The sequence below is a fragment of the Lycium ferocissimum genome, chromosome 6 (assembly GCF_029784015.1).
Source record: "Lycium ferocissimum isolate CSIRO_LF1 chromosome 6, AGI_CSIRO_Lferr_CH_V1, whole genome shotgun sequence".
Classification (NCBI taxonomy): Eukaryota; Viridiplantae; Streptophyta; class Magnoliopsida; order Solanales; family Solanaceae; genus Lycium; species Lycium ferocissimum.
The window spans coordinates 68,442,765-68,462,039 of record NC_081347.1 but is presented as its reverse complement, the minus strand read 5'-3'; the positions used below and the strand labels follow the sequence as shown (position 1 = coordinate 68,462,039).

The window sequence follows — 19,275 nt, the reverse complement described above, 5'->3', positions numbered from 1 at the left end:
TATGCGTTCGGCAGGGTTGTACTCCATCCGATCATGTTTCTGAGCCTTATATTTGTGGTACTCGAATAGTTTTAACGGTTTTGGCATCCATCTTAGACCTTCGCTCGCATGTGCTTTGGCCTCTTTTTGATCTCGACGAACCGCTCCACAACTCGCTTAAATGTCATTCTCACCATTGCGATGACGGGTAGTCCCCGTCATGCATTTCAACAAGCCATTGAATGACTCGAGCTCGTTTGTTGTCGAGCATACCCCATCGTCTACCTTCATCCTTGTGTAATGTCCATTTGTCTTTATCAATTGCATTTAACCGGTGGAAGGCTTCCTCATTCGCCCGCCTAATAATGTCCATTTGCGGGTTAAACTTCTTCTCTCGATGCTCACATTTGCGCCGCGCACATCCAATTGCAAAGTGTTGGGATTCGATATGCCTTTTGGAAGTTTGCCTTTAAATGCCTTAAACAATAACGATGGTAGACAAAGGGTGGTTGCCACCGCAATTGAACATATTGTGCAATATGCCAGCATTTCTATCGATATCGCACATATTCCCATGCGATCCTTAATAACGTGTTGCCTTAAGTAGTCCAAAAACATACCCCACGTACTAATGCTCTCATTAGCCGCAATTGCAAAAGCTAGAGGAATATAGCTCCATTTGCATCCATTCCACCGCTATTAGCGCCTTTATGTCATACTTCCCGTACACATGTGTTCCATCTATTGATATTACGGCCGACAATGAGCAAACCCATCAATGCATGGTTTGAAGGCCCAAAATACAAAATCGAAAATATTACCGGCACACCGGGCTTCGATTTGAGCTTCCATTCAACAACGAAGACCATGATTGAAGTGTTGTAGAGCCGCCATGTATCTCGCAACGTCTTGAAAGAGCCCTCCCAATTGCCGTAGACTATTTCATGTGCACGCCTACGCCCAAGATACGCCTTATCGTAGTGACAGGTTTTTGTTATATACTTTCAAGACGGCTCTAATACGGTCTTTAATAGGGTACCTCGAAAAATTTGAAATATCGGATATAACAACGATTCAGAACATTATATTAACACAAAAAATAAAAGAAACTTAGGCGAAGGGGATACCTTGGGTTTTCTCTAATGTCGCCAACTAATACACGCGCAATCAAATTAGTATCTAGATTGCAATGATCATCCTGGGAGGTCACCCATATCACAAGTGTGCTTTGTGTAGAACTTTGAAATAGTCCACATCTTTTGGCAGTTTCCTTACCACGGAGCATCCATTCGCGACCTTGATACTTTCGCTTGCGGACCGATCGCCAAAGTTTTCGTGTGGAATCGTCAACTTTAAACTCCCTCATCCCTGGATGCCATAAATCTTAACGACCCTTTGCAATGTTTTTTTCGAAATTTGAAAATCATCCCTTTTTCAATATGAGCCTTTTGTTTTACGGATCCACCGGCTCTTTCCACAAATTTTTGCCGAATATGATCATCATCCCTAGTAAAGACAAAGGCATGCGGGGCGATCTTGAAGATGATCAAGATATGGGATCTCATTGGAATGCCACTGAATCGGGGTCGACTCTTGCTGTTGATAATAACAATAACAATACTACTACTACTACTACTACTACTACTACTACTAATAATAATAATAATAATAATAACAATAACAATAGTAATAATAATAATAATAACAATAACAATAGTAATAATAATAATAATAATAATAATAATAATAATAATAACAATAACAAATACTACTACTACTACTACTACTACTACTACTACTACTACTAATAATAATAATAATAATAATAATAATAATAATAATAATAATAATAACAATAACAATAACAATAGTAATAATAATAATAATAATAATAATAATAATAATAATAATAATAATAATAATAACAATAACAATACTACTACTACTACTACTACTAATAATAATAATAATAATAATAATAATAATAATAATAATAATAATAATAATAATAATAATAATAATAATAATAATAATAATAATAATAATAATAATAATAACAATACTAAAAAGAATGAATATTTACCACTGCCCGTCAAATTGATGACTTAAACTATCCAGAGGCATTTGGCTAGTCAAAATGCTTTGATAGGTACTCATCGAGTAATTGTGTTGATAAGTAGGTTCCGCTTGAGTGACTTCGGCCTGAATTATAGACGGGGCTTCAGGAGCCCTACCCATGAATTCAAATCGATTAATGGGGACCTTCTCTATATATATTTCAAGGACGTTTAAAGTTATGCATTTCCTATAATCATAAGGCGCCTTCAAAAAAATCGAGTCAACGATTCATCGTCTTGAATGTACCACGACCATAACTAGTTACACCTTGCGGCGTAAATGACGTTGGATATTTTCCAATTATATTTAGATCAAAATCACTTCTACTAATTTGTAATCTATTAAACAAGGCTTGGAGTAGTTTTGAGAATTTTTTAAGTCAAGTGGAAACTTAACATGGTATTTTGGGGAAGAATCATAGCGCAAATTATTTTCCTCGAATATAATTTGTCCGTCGAGAATAAAGAAACTTTAATTCTTGGAACATACATACATACTTTGAATAATTTAGGAGGAATACAAAACGCAAAAACTAGATGAAACTTTGAATTTTTTACTTTTTTTGCGTTATGCGAACTCGGTATTTATAACCAACCAACGCATGCATGCAATTACAGTGTTACGTCTAATCAAATAAGTGTGGAGGTGATGCATAACGCATTATTTTACAGCGTTATGCAAATTTTCAGCAGTATAGCGCGGTAAAATAATGCGTTATGACGGTATAGCGCAGTAAAATAATGCGCTATGACGCTATAGCGCGATAAATTCTTGCGTTATGCCATATAACGCATAATTTTATTGCGCTATACAAACTCCTCCATTGTCACCTCACCTATCAAACGAGAAAAACGTCATGATTCGAATCAAACTTTATATAACGTAATTTGACGAATAGTTGTTACCAACCACACAACATTTCACACAAAATTGAGCTACTATGTCATTTTTTGATCAATTTAGAGATATTAACCGTGTTATATCATTCACTCCGACAAAAACATATTTGAATGACGGGTAGGACGCGGGAACTAGATGATGATGATTTTCATTACTCAAATAACCCTAACGATAGATTCAATCGAGAATACAATAATAAAATGAGAGGAGTGGGATTGGCGTGTTAGGGAGGCTGCAGCACTGGAGCACAAGTTAGCGTCAGTAGGGCTTAAACGCCCAAAAAAACGTGCTATGTCAATGCCTCGCGGAACTCCACAAGAGTTTAATTTGGCTCTTAATCGTTTTCGCGAAGAGAACAATCGGATGCAAATACGTTACCATAGGGTAGAATATGGTATATATGGTAGCACAAGATTTAGATCCAAGTGGGATTCGGTTGTGAAATGTCCGATGAAGATTAACATTTTTCTTACAATAAGGTAAGTAGGTAGGGTCATAAAGACCCCCCCCCCCCCCCCCCTCCCTCGGGGGTACTTGGGGTTTGCAACTATATAAGTAGCCCTTTCTTTGTTATTAGACTACACCATATTCAATGTCGAGTAGTAGAAACTCGGCTTGGTCTTTACTCCTTCCAAAAGAACCAAATAGCGATGACGATGAGAGTTCAAATCATGGCGCTTTTTTTCGAGCGATACTAGTGATTTCAAACTAGATGAGCTAAATCCCCACCTTCTTATAGAGCGTAATAATGATTTCTGCAGTGTGAAATATTCAAATCCGCGGGAATATTATTGCGGTTTACGCCGAGAATGGTCACATCGGCTTGCCGAATCAGAACGTCTTGTTTGTGACTTGGAAAATCTCAACGCTCCAATCCCAACAAGGTACTCCTTAACCATGCCTCAAGTAGGTGCGAAACTTGCGAGCTTGCCGTGCAAAGGATTAGAAAAGAAAACAACAGAATGCTGGCAAGACGATGTAGATTTTACATGCTAAAGTTGGCCGAAGAACAAGCATCATCAACCGGTAGAGAACTAACTGCTACTGAAAAAGATGTGTCTTAAGAAACCGCCAATATTTTTCTAAGGACGATATTGAGGACTTGTACTCTGATGATGATTAAGAATGTTGTGATTTTAGTTTTAAGTTTAATATATCGTTATGCTCTTAGGTATTAAATTAAGTATTAAGTTTTTTTCAAGAATGTTGTGGTTGTATTTTTAATATATCATGGGTTTCTTATTAATGAGTGAATTAGTGTGTTAAGTATTTTCATCTACTCAAGGTTATGAATGATGCAATTTAATTAAGTTTTTTTTTTTTTTTGCATGAACGCTGCCATTTTGACTAACTTTTGATTAATTATTAATGAACAAATTTAAGTATTCGTAAAGAACTTCAAGCTAATGTCACCGATCCTTGAACGAAAATGGCGTTCGAGCACTTTTCAACCTCTAAAACGGTCATCCGAACTTTTGTGTATCCTTGATGTGTTGATCCTACCTAATTAAACGCACAAAAATAAGTAGGGTTCTATATAAAATATTAAAATTTCGGGGTCCCGAAGCATGATTAATCTATGGTCAAAGTACGTTAAAAAGTGTAACGAAAGAAGGGTTAACCAAAAGAGCAGGGAAATTAAAAAAAGAAAAAACACTATAGCGCAGTAAATTCTTTGCGCTATAGGAGTTAACGGAGCCGTCTCCGTTAACACTTTAGCGCAATAATTCTTTGCGCTAAAAGGCGATTTCGTAACTTTTTTTTTTGTTGGGGTATTTTGGTCGAAACTATTTTTTTTTAGGGCATTTTGGTTCAGGACCCCCAAAAACTGATCATTTTAATCCCACCTTTTCGGTATCTATTTTTGTAGTTAGAGTCCACAACTTAAATGACTCAAAAAGTGGATTCGCGTAGCAAAATAACCCAGTTAAAAAAAGTAATCAACCTACCCTTTTCACACTAATAGGACTAAATTGCAGATTTACAGTTAAGTCCTATTGCGCACTAAATTAGTACGCAATAGAGGTTATATTATTATTATTTTTTTGTACAATTTTAAAGTTCTCAAATTCATTTTTTTTTTCATACTTTGACTAAAGATTAGTCATGTTTTAAAACTCTGAAATATCAATATTTTATATAGAACTTGAAATCTTTTTTTTGCGAATAATAATGTCGGCTCATTACATCGAGTATACCTAAATGTTTGGATTGTCGTTTTAGGGGTTGTAAAGTGCCCCGAAGTAAGTTTTGTTTGTTTGAATCTTGTTATCTTTAGGTTTAAGCAATATGTGGACATGTTTTACGTTTTATAGTGTTCACTAATGCTATTTATCTTGTTTTCTCAAATTGAATTTCCACCATTGAAATTGACATTCAAAACTTCATTACCACGGGATTTCCGGAATATCAATATTTTATATAGAACCTGATATCTTTTTCTGCGAACAATAATGTAGGCTCAATATACATCAAGTATACCTAAACGTTTGGTTCATCATTTTAGGGGTTGTAAAGTACCCCGAATTAAGTTTTGTTTGGTGACTTGTTATTGTTAGGTTTATAAGTGTTTTATTTTATTAAGTTTTAACTTGTTTTTTCAGTCAAGGCAATTTTATTTTAAGGAGTAGAGGGAGAAAAACAAGTTGTAAATTGATAAAATTTTAAACGGTCATAACTTTGCGCTCGGTTGTCCGTTTGACGCATTTTTTTTTATTTTGCGTATTTTTTGGAGATCTAGTGGGTCAAACTGCTGGCCAGGCTGATTTTCCAAAAAACGTCCATTATCTCATTCAATTTGAATTTCAACCCCCCTCCCCCCCCCCCCCCTCACAAATTCAATTTGAGAAAACAAGCTAAATAGCATTAGTGAACACTATAAAACATAAAAAGTGTCTGCATTTTGCTTAAATGCCAACTTGGCTTGGTGGTCTAGCTACTTGACCACTTTTTTACCTCAACCACTAGGGATCAAACCTTGGTGGAGGGACATGACAAGGGGTAGCCTACGAGGTCGTGGTGGTGGAAGTACGTCTCCTAGTGGGAGAACCTCTCGTAGTAGAAGAGCCTCTCGTACTTGACGTATTATTTTAAATATTTTGGTATTATTTTGTTATTGTAATGAATTATTTTTGAATTATTCTGAACCTCTCGTATTGGATGAATTATTTTTGAATATAATATTTTTATTTGTACATTCGAAATAAAGTAATGCCTTGACTAAATAATAAAACACTTAAACCTAAATATAACAAGATTCAAACAAACAAAACTTACTTCGGGACACTTTACAACCCCTTAAAAGAATGATCCAAATGTTTAGATATACTCGATGTAATGAGCCGACATTATTGTTCGCAAAAAAAGACATCAAGTTCTACATAAAATATCGATATTTTGAAGTTTTAAAACATGACTAATCTTTAGTCAAACTATGAAAAAAATGTGAATTTGAGAAACTTTAAAATTGTACAAATAAAATAAAATATATATAACCTCTATTGCGCACTAATTTAGTGCGCAGTAAGACTTAACTGTAAATTTGCAGTTTGGTCCTATTACGTACTAATTTAGCGCAAAGGATAATTTGGTTACTTTTTTTTTTTACTGGATTATTTTGATACCCTGGCCCACTTTTTGAGTCATTTAAGTTGCGGGCTCTTTGTAGTTGTGTAAACAATAGTTCTCATTCCCTAACCTGTATGAACTCCAAAACAATACATGTGTTGAGTTCATGTTACATTCTTCACGCCTAAGAAACTGGTAAGTTACTTTCTCGGTTAGAAAAGTAAAGAAGCCTCTGTGAAGTGCTTGCTAAATTTTTTAATTGATTTTTTTTTTCAGTTTTAATTGAGTCAAATTCTACTTAATTAGTTGTTGGACCTTACTAATATGCCTATGGGCAAACGGTAGTACCAATGGATTCTGAATTTTAATTGTATTCTAGATTTGTATTTCCATAATTTTTTCCAGCTTTTTCGTTTTGTTTATTAAGTAATTTTAGTTGTTTATATTCTTCAGTATATTTCTTTAAATTTATTTGTTTATGTCTACGGTTCGTTTTGCTTAATATATATGCGCTATATACGAAGTTGACGTGCTTTGGCTGTAGCAACAGATTTTGTTTTTTGTTGTTCCAGCTTTATTTCCCGTGCTTTTTTTTTTCCCGTAATTTCAAAATTATTTATTTGGTTATTCAATTGTAGCTATTTGTTTTCTTTAGATTTTGTTTTGTTACTTCTCTTTTCCTATCCCTATAACTGCTTATTATTTAATATCCTTAATGCTGATTGTTGAAAACATTCCTGGCTGTAATTAATTTGTAATTATGGTGTATTGGTTCCTTTCATATTCCTGACGGTTCATTTTTATTTTTTAATTAAAACTGATTATTTATTCCCTTTTTGAAATATTTTTATGCACACATACACACACATATATATATGTATGTTTGCATATCTTTGGTTTTTTCATTTATCTTACAGTAAAAATTTCCCCTTCATAACTGACACATCTTTATTTCCATAACCTAAATTTTAATAGTCTCTATAGCTTTCGTATGTATAATTTAACTTGAGTGATGCGACCTACTGTAATTGTGTCATTATTTTTCTTTTATCTCTTTTTTTTTATGTTGACATTTTCATTACCCCCCCCCCCCTCCCTCCCTCCCCGCCCCAACCTTCCCTTATTTTGTAATTAATTAATTAACAATATTCTACTCTATTTATTGAGTCTCATTAAATTCTATAACAATGATATTCATTAATGTTGTATAAGTTACTGTATTAATTATGAATTATTGTATATATTAATGGACTGAGTTTAATTTTTACTTTTAAACTTATTCTAAACCGTTGTGACGGTAGAGTGGTTTAAATTATGTTAACTATCCATTGCATTAGCTAAGTAATTATAATATAAAATCAAAAACTAAAATAAAGTTAGTGTATGATCATACACTAACTTATATAAAATCTCATGAGATGATTTTCTGGAGTGGACAAAAGGGTTGATATTTTGGCAACTTTTAATATCCTTTATTTTGCTTAAAAAAATAATGGCTCTTTATCTTCTTTTATTTATTTCATTCACGTAGATTACATTAGCTGAAGAAACCTATCATTTACCATTCATGTAGGTTACTTTAGGTGAAAAAACTTATTGCATATTTATTTTGAATTTTAAGAGTAACAAGTAATAGAGAATATATAAAGAAGAAACCAATACATATTCCGGGAAGATTCTTGAGAGTCCAGATTTACAAAACTATTTTTTGGTTTTTTTTTTTCTTTTTTGATTCTTCTGATTCTACATTTCTTTTTTATCTTCTTTATTAATTGATTTGATTAAATCAAAATATAAATGATGTTAGATATTGTTACAAAAATCATGGAGAGAAAAATTCTGACACTTGAGAAAACTGCTCAACACTACTTTATAGATTTGACCCAATTTCTTATTTATTCTCATTATTGTGTTTATATATGTGTTATGTGCAAGAAAATGAAGCTGCAGCTTAATTTTTCATTCTTTTCCTTAAAAAATTAATTTTAGGCTTGAGTGATAATCTATTTATACATATGTGACGTTGCAGTTATGTATCCTGATGGGTATTTGAAAATTAAGGACAAGTCAACACATAATTATAAGCAGCGAAGAAAATTTAAACATTATTAGGAATAGGTGTTAGTGTTATTCACACATCTAACGATAAGACGAATACATTAATGCGATCAAATAAATTATAGATGAACCATTGTATACTCAATGACATAAACAAATAAGAAAAGCCAAGTAAGATTGATATTATATGGTGTCAAATATTCTGCTTCGTACTCACGGTAAAGCTTCAAAAATTTTCAATTGGGTAGAATCAGAAAATTTAGTGGGAACTCTAAATTGTGTATCAAATAAAATTTTGTTACTCTTTTTTTTTTTTCCAAGTATGTGAACAAACCAAACAAAAGCAAGAATTCAAATGATAATTCTCTTATATATTTTCTTTTCTTTCCTTTTTAAATAAAGCTTTTATTTTATTGCCATGTCAGTTTTAATTCTTTAGCATTTATAATGTAAAATACTATTTCATTTATAAAAACTAATAGAAGAAAACACTTTTTATAGCCACGCGAAGCGCAGTCAAATTTATTAGTATATAACACCTCTTAGTAAAGTTGTAATTAGCTGATTTGCATGATAACTATAAGTAACTCCTATTCTTCAGATGACCTAATGATCACAGGTTCGGGGCCATAAAACTAACCATATATACTCTTGTCTAGTAAAGTGCCTACATCATATCCCAATGGGTTGTGGAATTTTCATCAGTTTTCCTTTTTAGGTCAATTATTTAGTAAATGACCCTATTATTTTTCTTGCAATTAATGGACCATCTAGACCATATATAGTCTAAAAATCTCTTTAGAGCAAACTGAAAATCTTATTATAAAATGTTTGATTACAGTTCTAAATATGTAAGTGTTGCAGACGTTGGATAATAATATAATATTTTATCTATAAGATTGAACAATATATGAGTATGTATTAGATTCGAGTCTAATTTTATCCGAAAAGGTTATTTGAAAGGGCTATATTTGCATAGCTTTTAAAAATAGAGATAAAATTTAAATAGCGACCTAAAAAAGAGATATTTGCATGAATCAGCTCATGATTGATCCTTCTCCAGACTTTACATGAACACGAAATACTTCCGGGACCAAGCTGTCCGTCTAGTAGTCTTATTAAGTTCAGTTAACTTTCCAATTACTAATAATAATAATAATAATAATAATAATAAATCTGAAAATATCCTGTTTTACACTATTTGTTTGTCATCTTTCCACTATACGGACGTGGGCTACTTTGACAGCTATTACAGAATACTTATGTCCTTATCTTTGTTCATAAAATGACATGTAATAAAGGAGCAAAATATAACCACCCACGCCCCAAAACAAAAACAAAAAACCAGTGGAAAAGCCCCCCCCCCCCCCCCCGCAACACCTCCCGCCGACACACACCCCCCGTCTCCCCCCCCCCCCCAAAAAAAAAAAAAAAACAACACTAAATACCAATTTTAAAATATTGCAAAAGTTCTATATGTGTCATGAGGTTGATGTAAACAAATGTACTAGTGTTACTTCTGTAAACTTCTGGCCCAATTTCCTTATCAAGAGTAGCCCAATAAACTCCAATTTGGAATTTCTTACCTTCCTAACATGAGATGGGCAAGGCCCTGGTTTTCATAAAAACCAGCAATGTTCCAATCTGCACTTGAGGATGATATAGTCATTAAAGCCACTACTATTGACCTCATACTTGGCCTCAATTGTGGATTTTCATTTGTGCAGGCCTTGGCAAGAAGAGCCACCTGCCAAGTGAAACCAACCTAATTACTTTCATTATCGCGGAAAAAAAGAAGAGGAATTAAGCTGTATAGTCGTTCACCCAACTGCTTAACTAAATATAACTGACAGATGTATAATATATGAATGATATGTGTATAATCAGTGTATATTGATGCATACCGGTTATGAAAAATAAAAAATAAAAAATAAATCCAGCCTGCTATTTGTGTAAAGATCCAAAAAAAAAAAAAAAAAAAAAAAAAAGAGAAACGAACTTTCCCCTTAGTGTTGATCAATCAATTCAATGAGTACACGTCAATCTCAAACTAGTTGAAGCGGCTATATGAATCCTGTAACATTAATGCACTCGTAAAGATATTCTTTTATTACCTTCCAGATTGAATCCAGGGGGTAATCATCACCAAGTTTTGGATCTATCAATTTAGATATCCCTTCTCTAGGATCAACCTCATCAAGCACATCCTCAAACTGCAAAAAAACTCCCAATTTACAGTTAAAGTTTTAGCCTTTTTTGTGGTTCAGATATGAGAATTTAATTGGTGAGTGAAGAAATGATCCAAAGTTACCATTGTAACAAGACCCTTTGATTCAGGAGCAGTTTCACCAGCCCTTATAATAGCTTGTTTAGCAGATATTAATTCATAAAGCACCACCCCAAATGCATATACGTCTACTTTGGGAGAAACATCACCAAACTGACCATACCTGCACATAATGCAAGTAGAAAATAATAATTTGATCTTGTTCAGAGATATGTAACAAGTACAAATACCATAGGAAAATAGATTCTTACTCTGGGGCCATGTAACCAAAAGTACCAACGACACGAGTGTTCAATGAACCACCTTCAGCTTCTATCAGTTTTGTAAGCCCAAAGTCAGCAACCTGCAAGGCAAAACATTACCTTCAAATGAGTTAATACGCATGGTTTTTGGTTTCATGGTTCTAGTATTGGAACTCCCATACCTTCGCACGGAAGTTTTTGTTGATCAAAATGTTGGCTGATTTAATATCGCGATGGATGTAAACAGGAACAGTGTGTTCATGGATGTACTCTAGGCCTCTAGCTGCATCCAGAGCAATTTGCACCCTGGTAGACCATGGCAATGGTGCCTTACCTGGAAATGAAAAGTACAAGACGGATATGGAACTATGAGACATTTGAAAATTTGGTTGACATGAAGTTTTCGTGCAATGAGAAGGACTGAACTTACTTAAACGCAGGTGTTGGCTTAGGTTTCCATTTTCAACGTATTCGTATACTAAGAACAAAGATCCTTCAATGCAATATCCTATCAAACGTACCTGCAAGGGTTTCAACATGTGAAATATTACCTCATATTCTTTAATGATCTATGAGGCTAATGGATTCTTTATCTGCTAAATCTCAAGCATGGTAGAACTGAATTAATCGCCAATCCTGACTTTCCCAATGAGAAGTATCTCATTATCAAGCCAGTGGCTCAAAGAACTGAATGAATTGGCATATTGAGTAATGCAAATTCTGAAAAGGAAATTTATCTTATGAAAAAAGAAAATATTCACTCAAATTTTTCAAAATTGCATTAGGGAGAAGTTAAAAGATTGATGAAATTTGTAATCTTCGCCATCCGTGGTGGCATCTTTTACCATAGTAACTCAGGATAGGTGCCAAAGAGGACTATAATAATCAAGGTATTGCAGATAATATATCAGTATGAGTTATGAATTTACCAAGTTCAAGTGATGAACATTGGTCAAAACCTTCAACTCAGCAAGGAACTCTTTTGTTGCTTGCATATCCATTTTCTTGATAGCAGCTTTCTGTATATTATTGAGACAAAGGAGATTAGCAGCATGAATATAGAAAAACCCAAGCTAGTACTTTTGACAAGGAAATAGAAGAAATGCCTGCTGAGTCGAGACAATTATGTGAATGGTGCAATATGTGACATATTAAAGCAGCTAGAACTAAGTTGATGATCATCAATCTGCGTATCCAAATAATTGTTGATCATTTCTATCTAACAAGAATAAAAACGAACCTCGCCTCTTAACTCTCCATAGTAAACAGATGCAAAACCACCTTGGCCAATCTTGTAGTCTGTGCTGAAGTTGTCAGTGGCACTAGCAAGTTCATCATATGAAAATTCCACAGATTTATCCACGGTGATCCTTGGGGCCTCTGGAGAAGCATCCTTATTAAGAGGACCCCCTTCTGAAGAAGTCTCAAAATTTCCATGACCTGAGTCATTTAAGGAAAATTTCATGGTCTGTAGCTAGTTATAAACTTATCAAAGGATGAACTACACATTGCTTTCATAAAAAAGTTTAAGTATGCAACAGCAGATTCAAAACAATCAAATTACCAGGAACATGCTTATTGCTACTATGTTTGTAAGGTTCCAAGTGAAGAAACGATTCTTCCTCTGTTTTCCTGCCTCTATAAAAGGTAAGATAGAGGCAAACCGCTAAAAGGGCTACAACAGAAACTGCTGCAACCGATATGCCAGCTATTGCTCCACCAGAGATTCCTGGCAAGAAATTAGTTTTAGTAGATTACAATCACATTCAAAGCTATTTTTGATACCTCAGACTTGAAAAGTTGAAAAAGATGCCACTGGAGCACTAAAATAAGGCCAACCTTTTGAGCTGTGGAAAGCAAGAAACCACAATTAGCTACCAATACTATAGCATTCAAGAAATAATTAAGAACTCGTTGGGGTTGGAGAATACCTTGTAGAAGTCCTTAATGGTGGATAAGTTCCATTTTGATCTGCAACATAGTACATATCAAAAATAGAGATTTAAGATAAAAACTAGTACAATATCAGCCAACACACAGAATTTAACGGCTATTAAAAAACTAGTACAATGTCAGCCCACACTCAGAATTTAACAGATATTAAAGTGACAATCCCAAGTCTTGCACTAAATTTTTCATGCATGTCAAATCATCTGAAAACTCACTACGACTGTTTGTAAATATAGTACACAAAATTGTTCCTTCACGTCATAATATACAGTGAGCGTGGTTCCCTTTTAATGCTTCTGCACATCTTACTGTAAAAACTCTTCGGAGTCTGACTAATTGTACTTAAAATATCCAAAGAATATGAGGATAGAAGCCTTGGTAAAGAGTTAATTACCTTTTCCAGGAATGAAAACCAGACCACTGCCCCTGCTGAAATTTGCTTCAGGATTATAGTCTTCCAGCAACTTCTGTGGTAGATTAAACTCATTGGCTACTGTAACCAAATTCTCATTAGGGCGAAGAGGATAAGTTATAAATAGTCCATAATCTTTTGACACACGACTATTCCCACAAGAGCAGTTCACGATAACATTTACTATAGAATTTGCAGGAACATTGTTAGGATCATAACTGTTTAATTCCTGCAAATTTTTAACTGTTGTAAGGTTCGAATAATAAAGCCGGGCGATTCTTGGATAAGTAGTACCAGCCCTGATCTTCACACCAAACTGATGGCCCATGAATTTCCCATCAACACAGCCACATGAGAAGGGAACATTAACTCTGCTTTGGTATCGAATAATATCTGGATTTGTTATCTGAGGGTTATAACTAAGAATATTCTTGATGGTGGTAGAAAAAGAATTAGATATGAAAGTGAGGTTTGTACCATTCCATACATAAAATGAAGCTAGTGCATCACAATCATCACTGCACTGAGATTTAGCCACCCACAAAATATTTAGTGCTACTAAAATGCCTAAAACTAACTCAAACCTTCTATTTTCTTGAAAAACCATACTTTCAACTCTATGCTAGCTGTAAAATGGCTTGAGATTGTTGAACTCTTTAAGAATCTTGATGAAAGTTACTGGTGGGAAAATGCTGGTGAGAATGGCTAAAATGCCAATGGATGTATTAAGGTTGTGTTAACATTTTTTGTTCCAAAGGTTATGTTAGTTGACAGCTTCAGTTTTTGACTTTTTAAACATTTTTCAACATGGCCTAGTCCAATATAAAAAAAGAATTAGCTTTGAATCTTGCATTACTTTAAGTGGGAGACAAGAACTTTTGAGCCAAAGGTTGGCATGGGATTTCCTGGAAAAGTAGAAAGAAAATTTTAGCAATATGTTTTTTGGTTCCAGTAGTTGACCCTTCAAATCAACGCATCACCATAATTGGTTTATTTGCATTTTATATGCACTTGGCTTTTAGTAGACGTCGGAACATGCCAAATCTTTTGGCCTGCCATCTTCAGATTTGACTCCTCTCCAGTACATTTTCTTTCCATTTCCTCAGGTATATAGTTGGATGAGTGACATTTGTCCTATTTATTTATTAAAGGTCTAGATTAAGTTAATTTGATAAGCATCTTAATCATAGTTAAGAGGATAGATTTAGGGAAAACACTCTTAACTTTGGTAAGAAAAGCTATATCTCCACAAATTTTAGTACCAATTAGTATCATAATTTTATTTTACATCCAAGTATTAAAATTGTGGAACATCATAAAACCTCACCCGCCGCCCCCCTAAAACTGAAGCTTTTAAAGGAAAAAAATTGAATCTCATTCTTATTATTAATCAATTCTGCCATTCAGCATTAGCAAATCTTCATTTTCAATTTGAAAAAAAAGTGTTCATTGAAGTTATATTTGTTTGTTTTTATAAACTTATCTACCTTTAGACACAAACTTTAAACTTCCAAGTCAAAATCCATCAGATTTAGGCATTATAATATTCAAAGAGAAAAGGACCAAAATAGTACATTATCTTTGGCTTTGGACCTAAAATCATACATATTCTTTCACATGGAGCACTAATAGTACATTATGTTTGCATAAGTTTGCACTTTAGTCAAACTCCCAAATATTTTTTTAGAAATTTAACGGAAAAGAACAAAAATGCCCCTGAACTTTTAGAAAAAGTATAAAAATACCCTTTATTCATCTATTTTGCTAAAAATACCCCTCATTTCAACTTTTTGGCTCATTTATTCCCTTTGACTAACGAACAACACTAATTTTTTTTAAAAAAAATATATTTAAATTACACATGATATTTTATTACTGAAAAATTGATTTATTTTTTAAAAAAGAAATTTGAAAAATCATTATTTGTAAAATAAGGAAAAATAATTTTTCAAAACCCCATTTTTTTAAAAACAAATGTAGTAAGCCTTTTATATATATATATTAAAAAAAAAAAACAGAATTGGATTTTCATTAAAACATGTGGAATTTTTTTAAATTTGGAAAACTTTTTTTTAACGGGTGGAAACCCAATTTTTTTAGAAAATTAAATTTTAAATCCGAAAAACTCGATTGTTTTTTTTAAGTAAAATGTGCAAAACTAATACTCCATAATTTTCTTCTAGATTTAAAAAAAGATAGTTTTCTCGGTTTTTTTTTAAACACAAGCTTTTTCCATAAAAAAAATTAATTTTTTCGATATTTTTATAAAATTCCAAATTTTTCGTATTTTGAAAATAAAAATAAATTAGTGTTGTCCGTTAGTCTAAGGACATAAATCGGCCCAAAAAGTTGAATTGAGGGGTAGTTTTAGCAAAATAGATGAATAAATGGTATTTTTATATCTTTTCTAAAAGTTCGTGGGCATTTTTGCCCTTTTCCGTTATATTTTAAAAAAGATATTCTAGTCACTAAAGCGCACCACTTATGCAAACATAATGTACTATTAGTGCTCCATGTGAAAGAACATGTATGATTTTAAGTTTAAACTCATTGATTTTAGCAATGCTCAGAAAAGAGAAAAGAAAGAACTAAACAAAAGAAAAATCCTATTACTAATGACGCTATAACATAAACATAGGGAAAAAAGGTCCTATGAATTCAGTTTTTTTTTTTTTTTTTTTTTTTTTAACTGGGAGGGTGGGGTTGTGAAGAATTACTGATGTAGTAATGTTGATGCTCAACAATATTTTTGATAATTGGGGATCACTGATACGTAGTTGCTGTTGGAGGTAATTATAAAATGGAATTATTAATGATGTTTATGGGCTCCAAAGTTTGTGGAGATTAGGTTTTCTTACTAAAAATTAAGAGTGTTTTCTCAAAATTTATTGTTTTAACTTTTAACTATGGTTAAGATGCTTATCAAATTAATTTAATCTAAGACCTTTAATAAATAAATAAGACTAGTGTCACTCATCCAATTATGTACTTGAGGAAATGGAGAGGACCCAAATCCGCCATCTCCCTATCCTTTCTTTTTCGTGTTTAGGTAATTTTGGTCAAATTTAAGTTATATTACTGACAATGTGAAGATTTTTTACACTATCAGCACAGTTTGACCACTTATACTAGTATATTACTCCGGGATACAAATACAATACCTAAATACCATGCTTCTTATAAAGACATGCTTGTTCTAGTAGATCAAATTCTTCTTTTTGCGTGGATTGTCCTTCATTTGGGGTGGTCTTTAATTGTTGTCCTTCAAATTGGTGGTCTTTTTTTTTATTGCCGCCAATAATTCGAGGCTATGTTCTAACCACCAAAAAAAAAAAAAATAGTGCGTAGTTTTGTCGAGTTTTGAAGGCAAAACTCTGCCTTGCGAATCCAAGCTCTACCTTGCGATTTTTTTAAATTTTTTTGACTAAGTAGAGATTCGAACCCGAAATTAAATTTTTAACAAGAAAGAAAAGTTAAATACTCACCAATTGATTGTAAAAATTAAAGGTCACCCCTAGCGAAGGCCAATCCTGCAAATTGCCTGTTAAATAAATGGTGCAAAAAAGTCGTGCACTATCAATGCACAGATCTTTAACTTGTTAAAGTTCAACCAATCAAATAAGGCTCAAATCTATATTAGTTAGGATTGATGATAGGAATTTCTATATCTCATCATGAACTTTTAGTTCAGTCAACAATACCCACGGTCAGTGTCGGAGTTAAATGTTGATAAAGAGAGAGGTGCAATTATATTTCTTTCGTTCATAAATTATATGTAAACTAGTGAATTTTTTTGCGCTTTGCGCTGTTGTAAAAGATGTTAGCGAATTTACGAAATGATCATGCTAATAATTAATTTAGACATTATTGCTTCTTTTTTTTCAGAGAAATAAAAAGCTAACAAAAGTGTGATCGTAAAAGATATTTGAAAATTTATGAAATGACCAAGCTAATAATTATTTTAGATGTTATCCCTTTTTTCGAGAGAAAGAAAATGCTAACAAACAACATACATTTAAGGTTAGTATGGGCTTATTAATAATTTGGATTGTAATGACGTTTATTTTAGTTTTATCTAATTAATAATTTTAGGAATATTAAAATAAGTTTAGAAAACTAAGTTACATAAATTTGATCTTATAACTAAAAATTACCATACAAAATAAAAACATTTAAGTTATTGTCCGTTGTTTATTGAGAAAATAGGATTTGAGCTCAATACGCTTCGCAGCCAAAAGTAGATATATTGGAATGGTTATATTCTTGTTATCTCCATTCTTAACCAACTCAAACCCATATAACCATTTACCACAAGTAATTTGTATGTTTACTAACCACTTTAAAAGAAGATGTACATACAAGAATTTCAGCATATTCGTGTTAGTTGACAAATTCATATTCAAACTATCCTATTAGAATATTAATAAAATAAGGTTATCCGTGCTTAAAATTATTTGAACACAGTTCATACTTTTTTCATTGGGGGCTAAATCGTGAACCACAAGTAAGACATAATGGTTGAATTTAATCAAACAACTTTTTCTAGACCAATATAATTAAATATACTGATATTATTTTTTCAAAAACAACCCTTCTAATTTGCAGAAATAATGAAACTAATGAGATAAATCAATTTCGATACAATGAGAACTTTCCCTTCAACATCCGTATTCTTTTAATAATTTAGCACACTTAATACACCCGTGAAAAGCAAAGAAAAAGGAAAAAAATCGTTTACAATCAACAATGAAAAAAAAAAAAAAACAATGTAAAGGCAAATAAATCAAAATGGGAGAATACACAATGAACATGAATTGAACAAGATGATATCAACCCTATATCAGATCTGCAACAGAAATGATAATTTTCCTTTTCGTGTTACCCATGAATTTCGGATCGACATGAAAACAATGTAAAGGCAGTTAGTTTCCCATTAATAAGTCTTAATTGGTATATTATAGAGGGGTTTCAAGAAATGAAATAAATGCCTATAATTTTAACAAATTTTTGGGACAGAAAATTAAGAAAAAAATTCAAAATTTTGAGAAAAAAGATAAATAGTGATGTGGCCATTGAGATATGCCACCTCACTTTTTTATTCCCTAGCTTTATACTTATTATATATAGATAGGATTTTTTTTTTTTTTTTATAGATATAAACTCTTCAATTCCCTAATATAGGAAAGCTTCTAGCTATAACGTTTTGCGTTTTCTTCAAATCCTCTTGTTAAAATTTCGGAGTCCCACAGAGGTGTTGAACACGTAAATGAAGGTGCGCATTCTAGTGAATTGAATATTGTATCTTCATGATATTAAGATTATTTTTAAAGCTAGTCCTCACCTAACGAAAGACTTGTCCTTTATGTTGAACCGAGCATACAACGCTCACATAGATGGAGTTAAATTTTGGTAACATTAATATGGTAAATAAGGTTAACACCTCATGCCATCAAAGTCAAGATTGCATCAACAAAGTCATACCAAGAGATAAAACAAAGAAGTAAAAATATTACTCTATTGAAGATTACACCTGGATCAAGTATAATACTATGAACATTTAAAATTAGGACTAGGAGCCATCATATTTTATTTGATACTTGCCAGAGGGATAGAATGACACAATCATTTGGGTTTACTTGTTGTTTCTTCTATATTATCTTGTTAATAAAAAAAGACAAATAATTTTGACCCGGCTGGTTCAAAGGGATGGAGAAACGTGCACAGGTTGATAACCTACTCATATTACAACCTACAATTGGAAG

General features: G+C 32.7%; 1 protein-coding gene across 2 annotated transcripts; it reads right to left on the bottom strand.

The window, feature by feature from the left end:
- Positions 1 to 10,039: 10,039 nt before the first annotated feature.
- On the bottom strand, positions 10,040 to 14,466 carry LOC132060185 (lysM domain receptor-like kinase 3). Of its 2 annotated transcripts, XM_059453090.1 has the most exons (12): positions 13,496 to 14,466; positions 13,083 to 13,122; positions 12,991 to 12,998; positions 12,716 to 12,880; positions 12,392 to 12,591; positions 12,081 to 12,170; positions 11,582 to 11,672; positions 11,334 to 11,485; positions 11,161 to 11,252; positions 10,934 to 11,072; positions 10,737 to 10,835; positions 10,040 to 10,369 (listed from the first exon to the last, which is right to left on the bottom strand). In XM_059453090.1, the coding sequence occupies exons 1-12, from the start codon at positions 14,118 to 14,120 to the stop codon at positions 10,205 to 10,207; spliced, it is 1,866 nt and encodes a 621-aa protein (XP_059309073.1). In that variant the 5' UTR covers positions 14,121 to 14,466; the 3' UTR covers positions 10,040 to 10,204. The 2 variants fall into 2 exon arrangements, with proteins under 2 accessions (XP_059309073.1, XP_059309072.1); XM_059453089.1 differs by lacking the exons at positions 12,991 to 12,998; positions 13,083 to 13,122.
- Between the last annotated feature and the right edge of the window lie 4,809 nt (positions 14,467 to 19,275).

Excerpts from the sequence above, each read along its gene's own strand:
- LOC132060185 (XM_059453090.1), bottom strand. The coding sequence starts at position 14,120 with ATGGTTTTTCAAGAAAATAGAAGGTTTGAGTTAGTTTTAGGCATTTTA. Across the intron at positions 13,123-13,495 it reads GGTTTTCATTCCTGGAAAAG|ATCAAAATGGAACTTATCCA; the intron begins GTAATTAACTCT and ends ACTATGTTGCAG. Across the intron at positions 11,253-11,333 it reads ACAAAAACTTCCGTGCGAAG|GTTGCTGACTTTGGGCTTAC; the intron begins GTATGGGAGTTC and ends TTTGCCTTGCAG.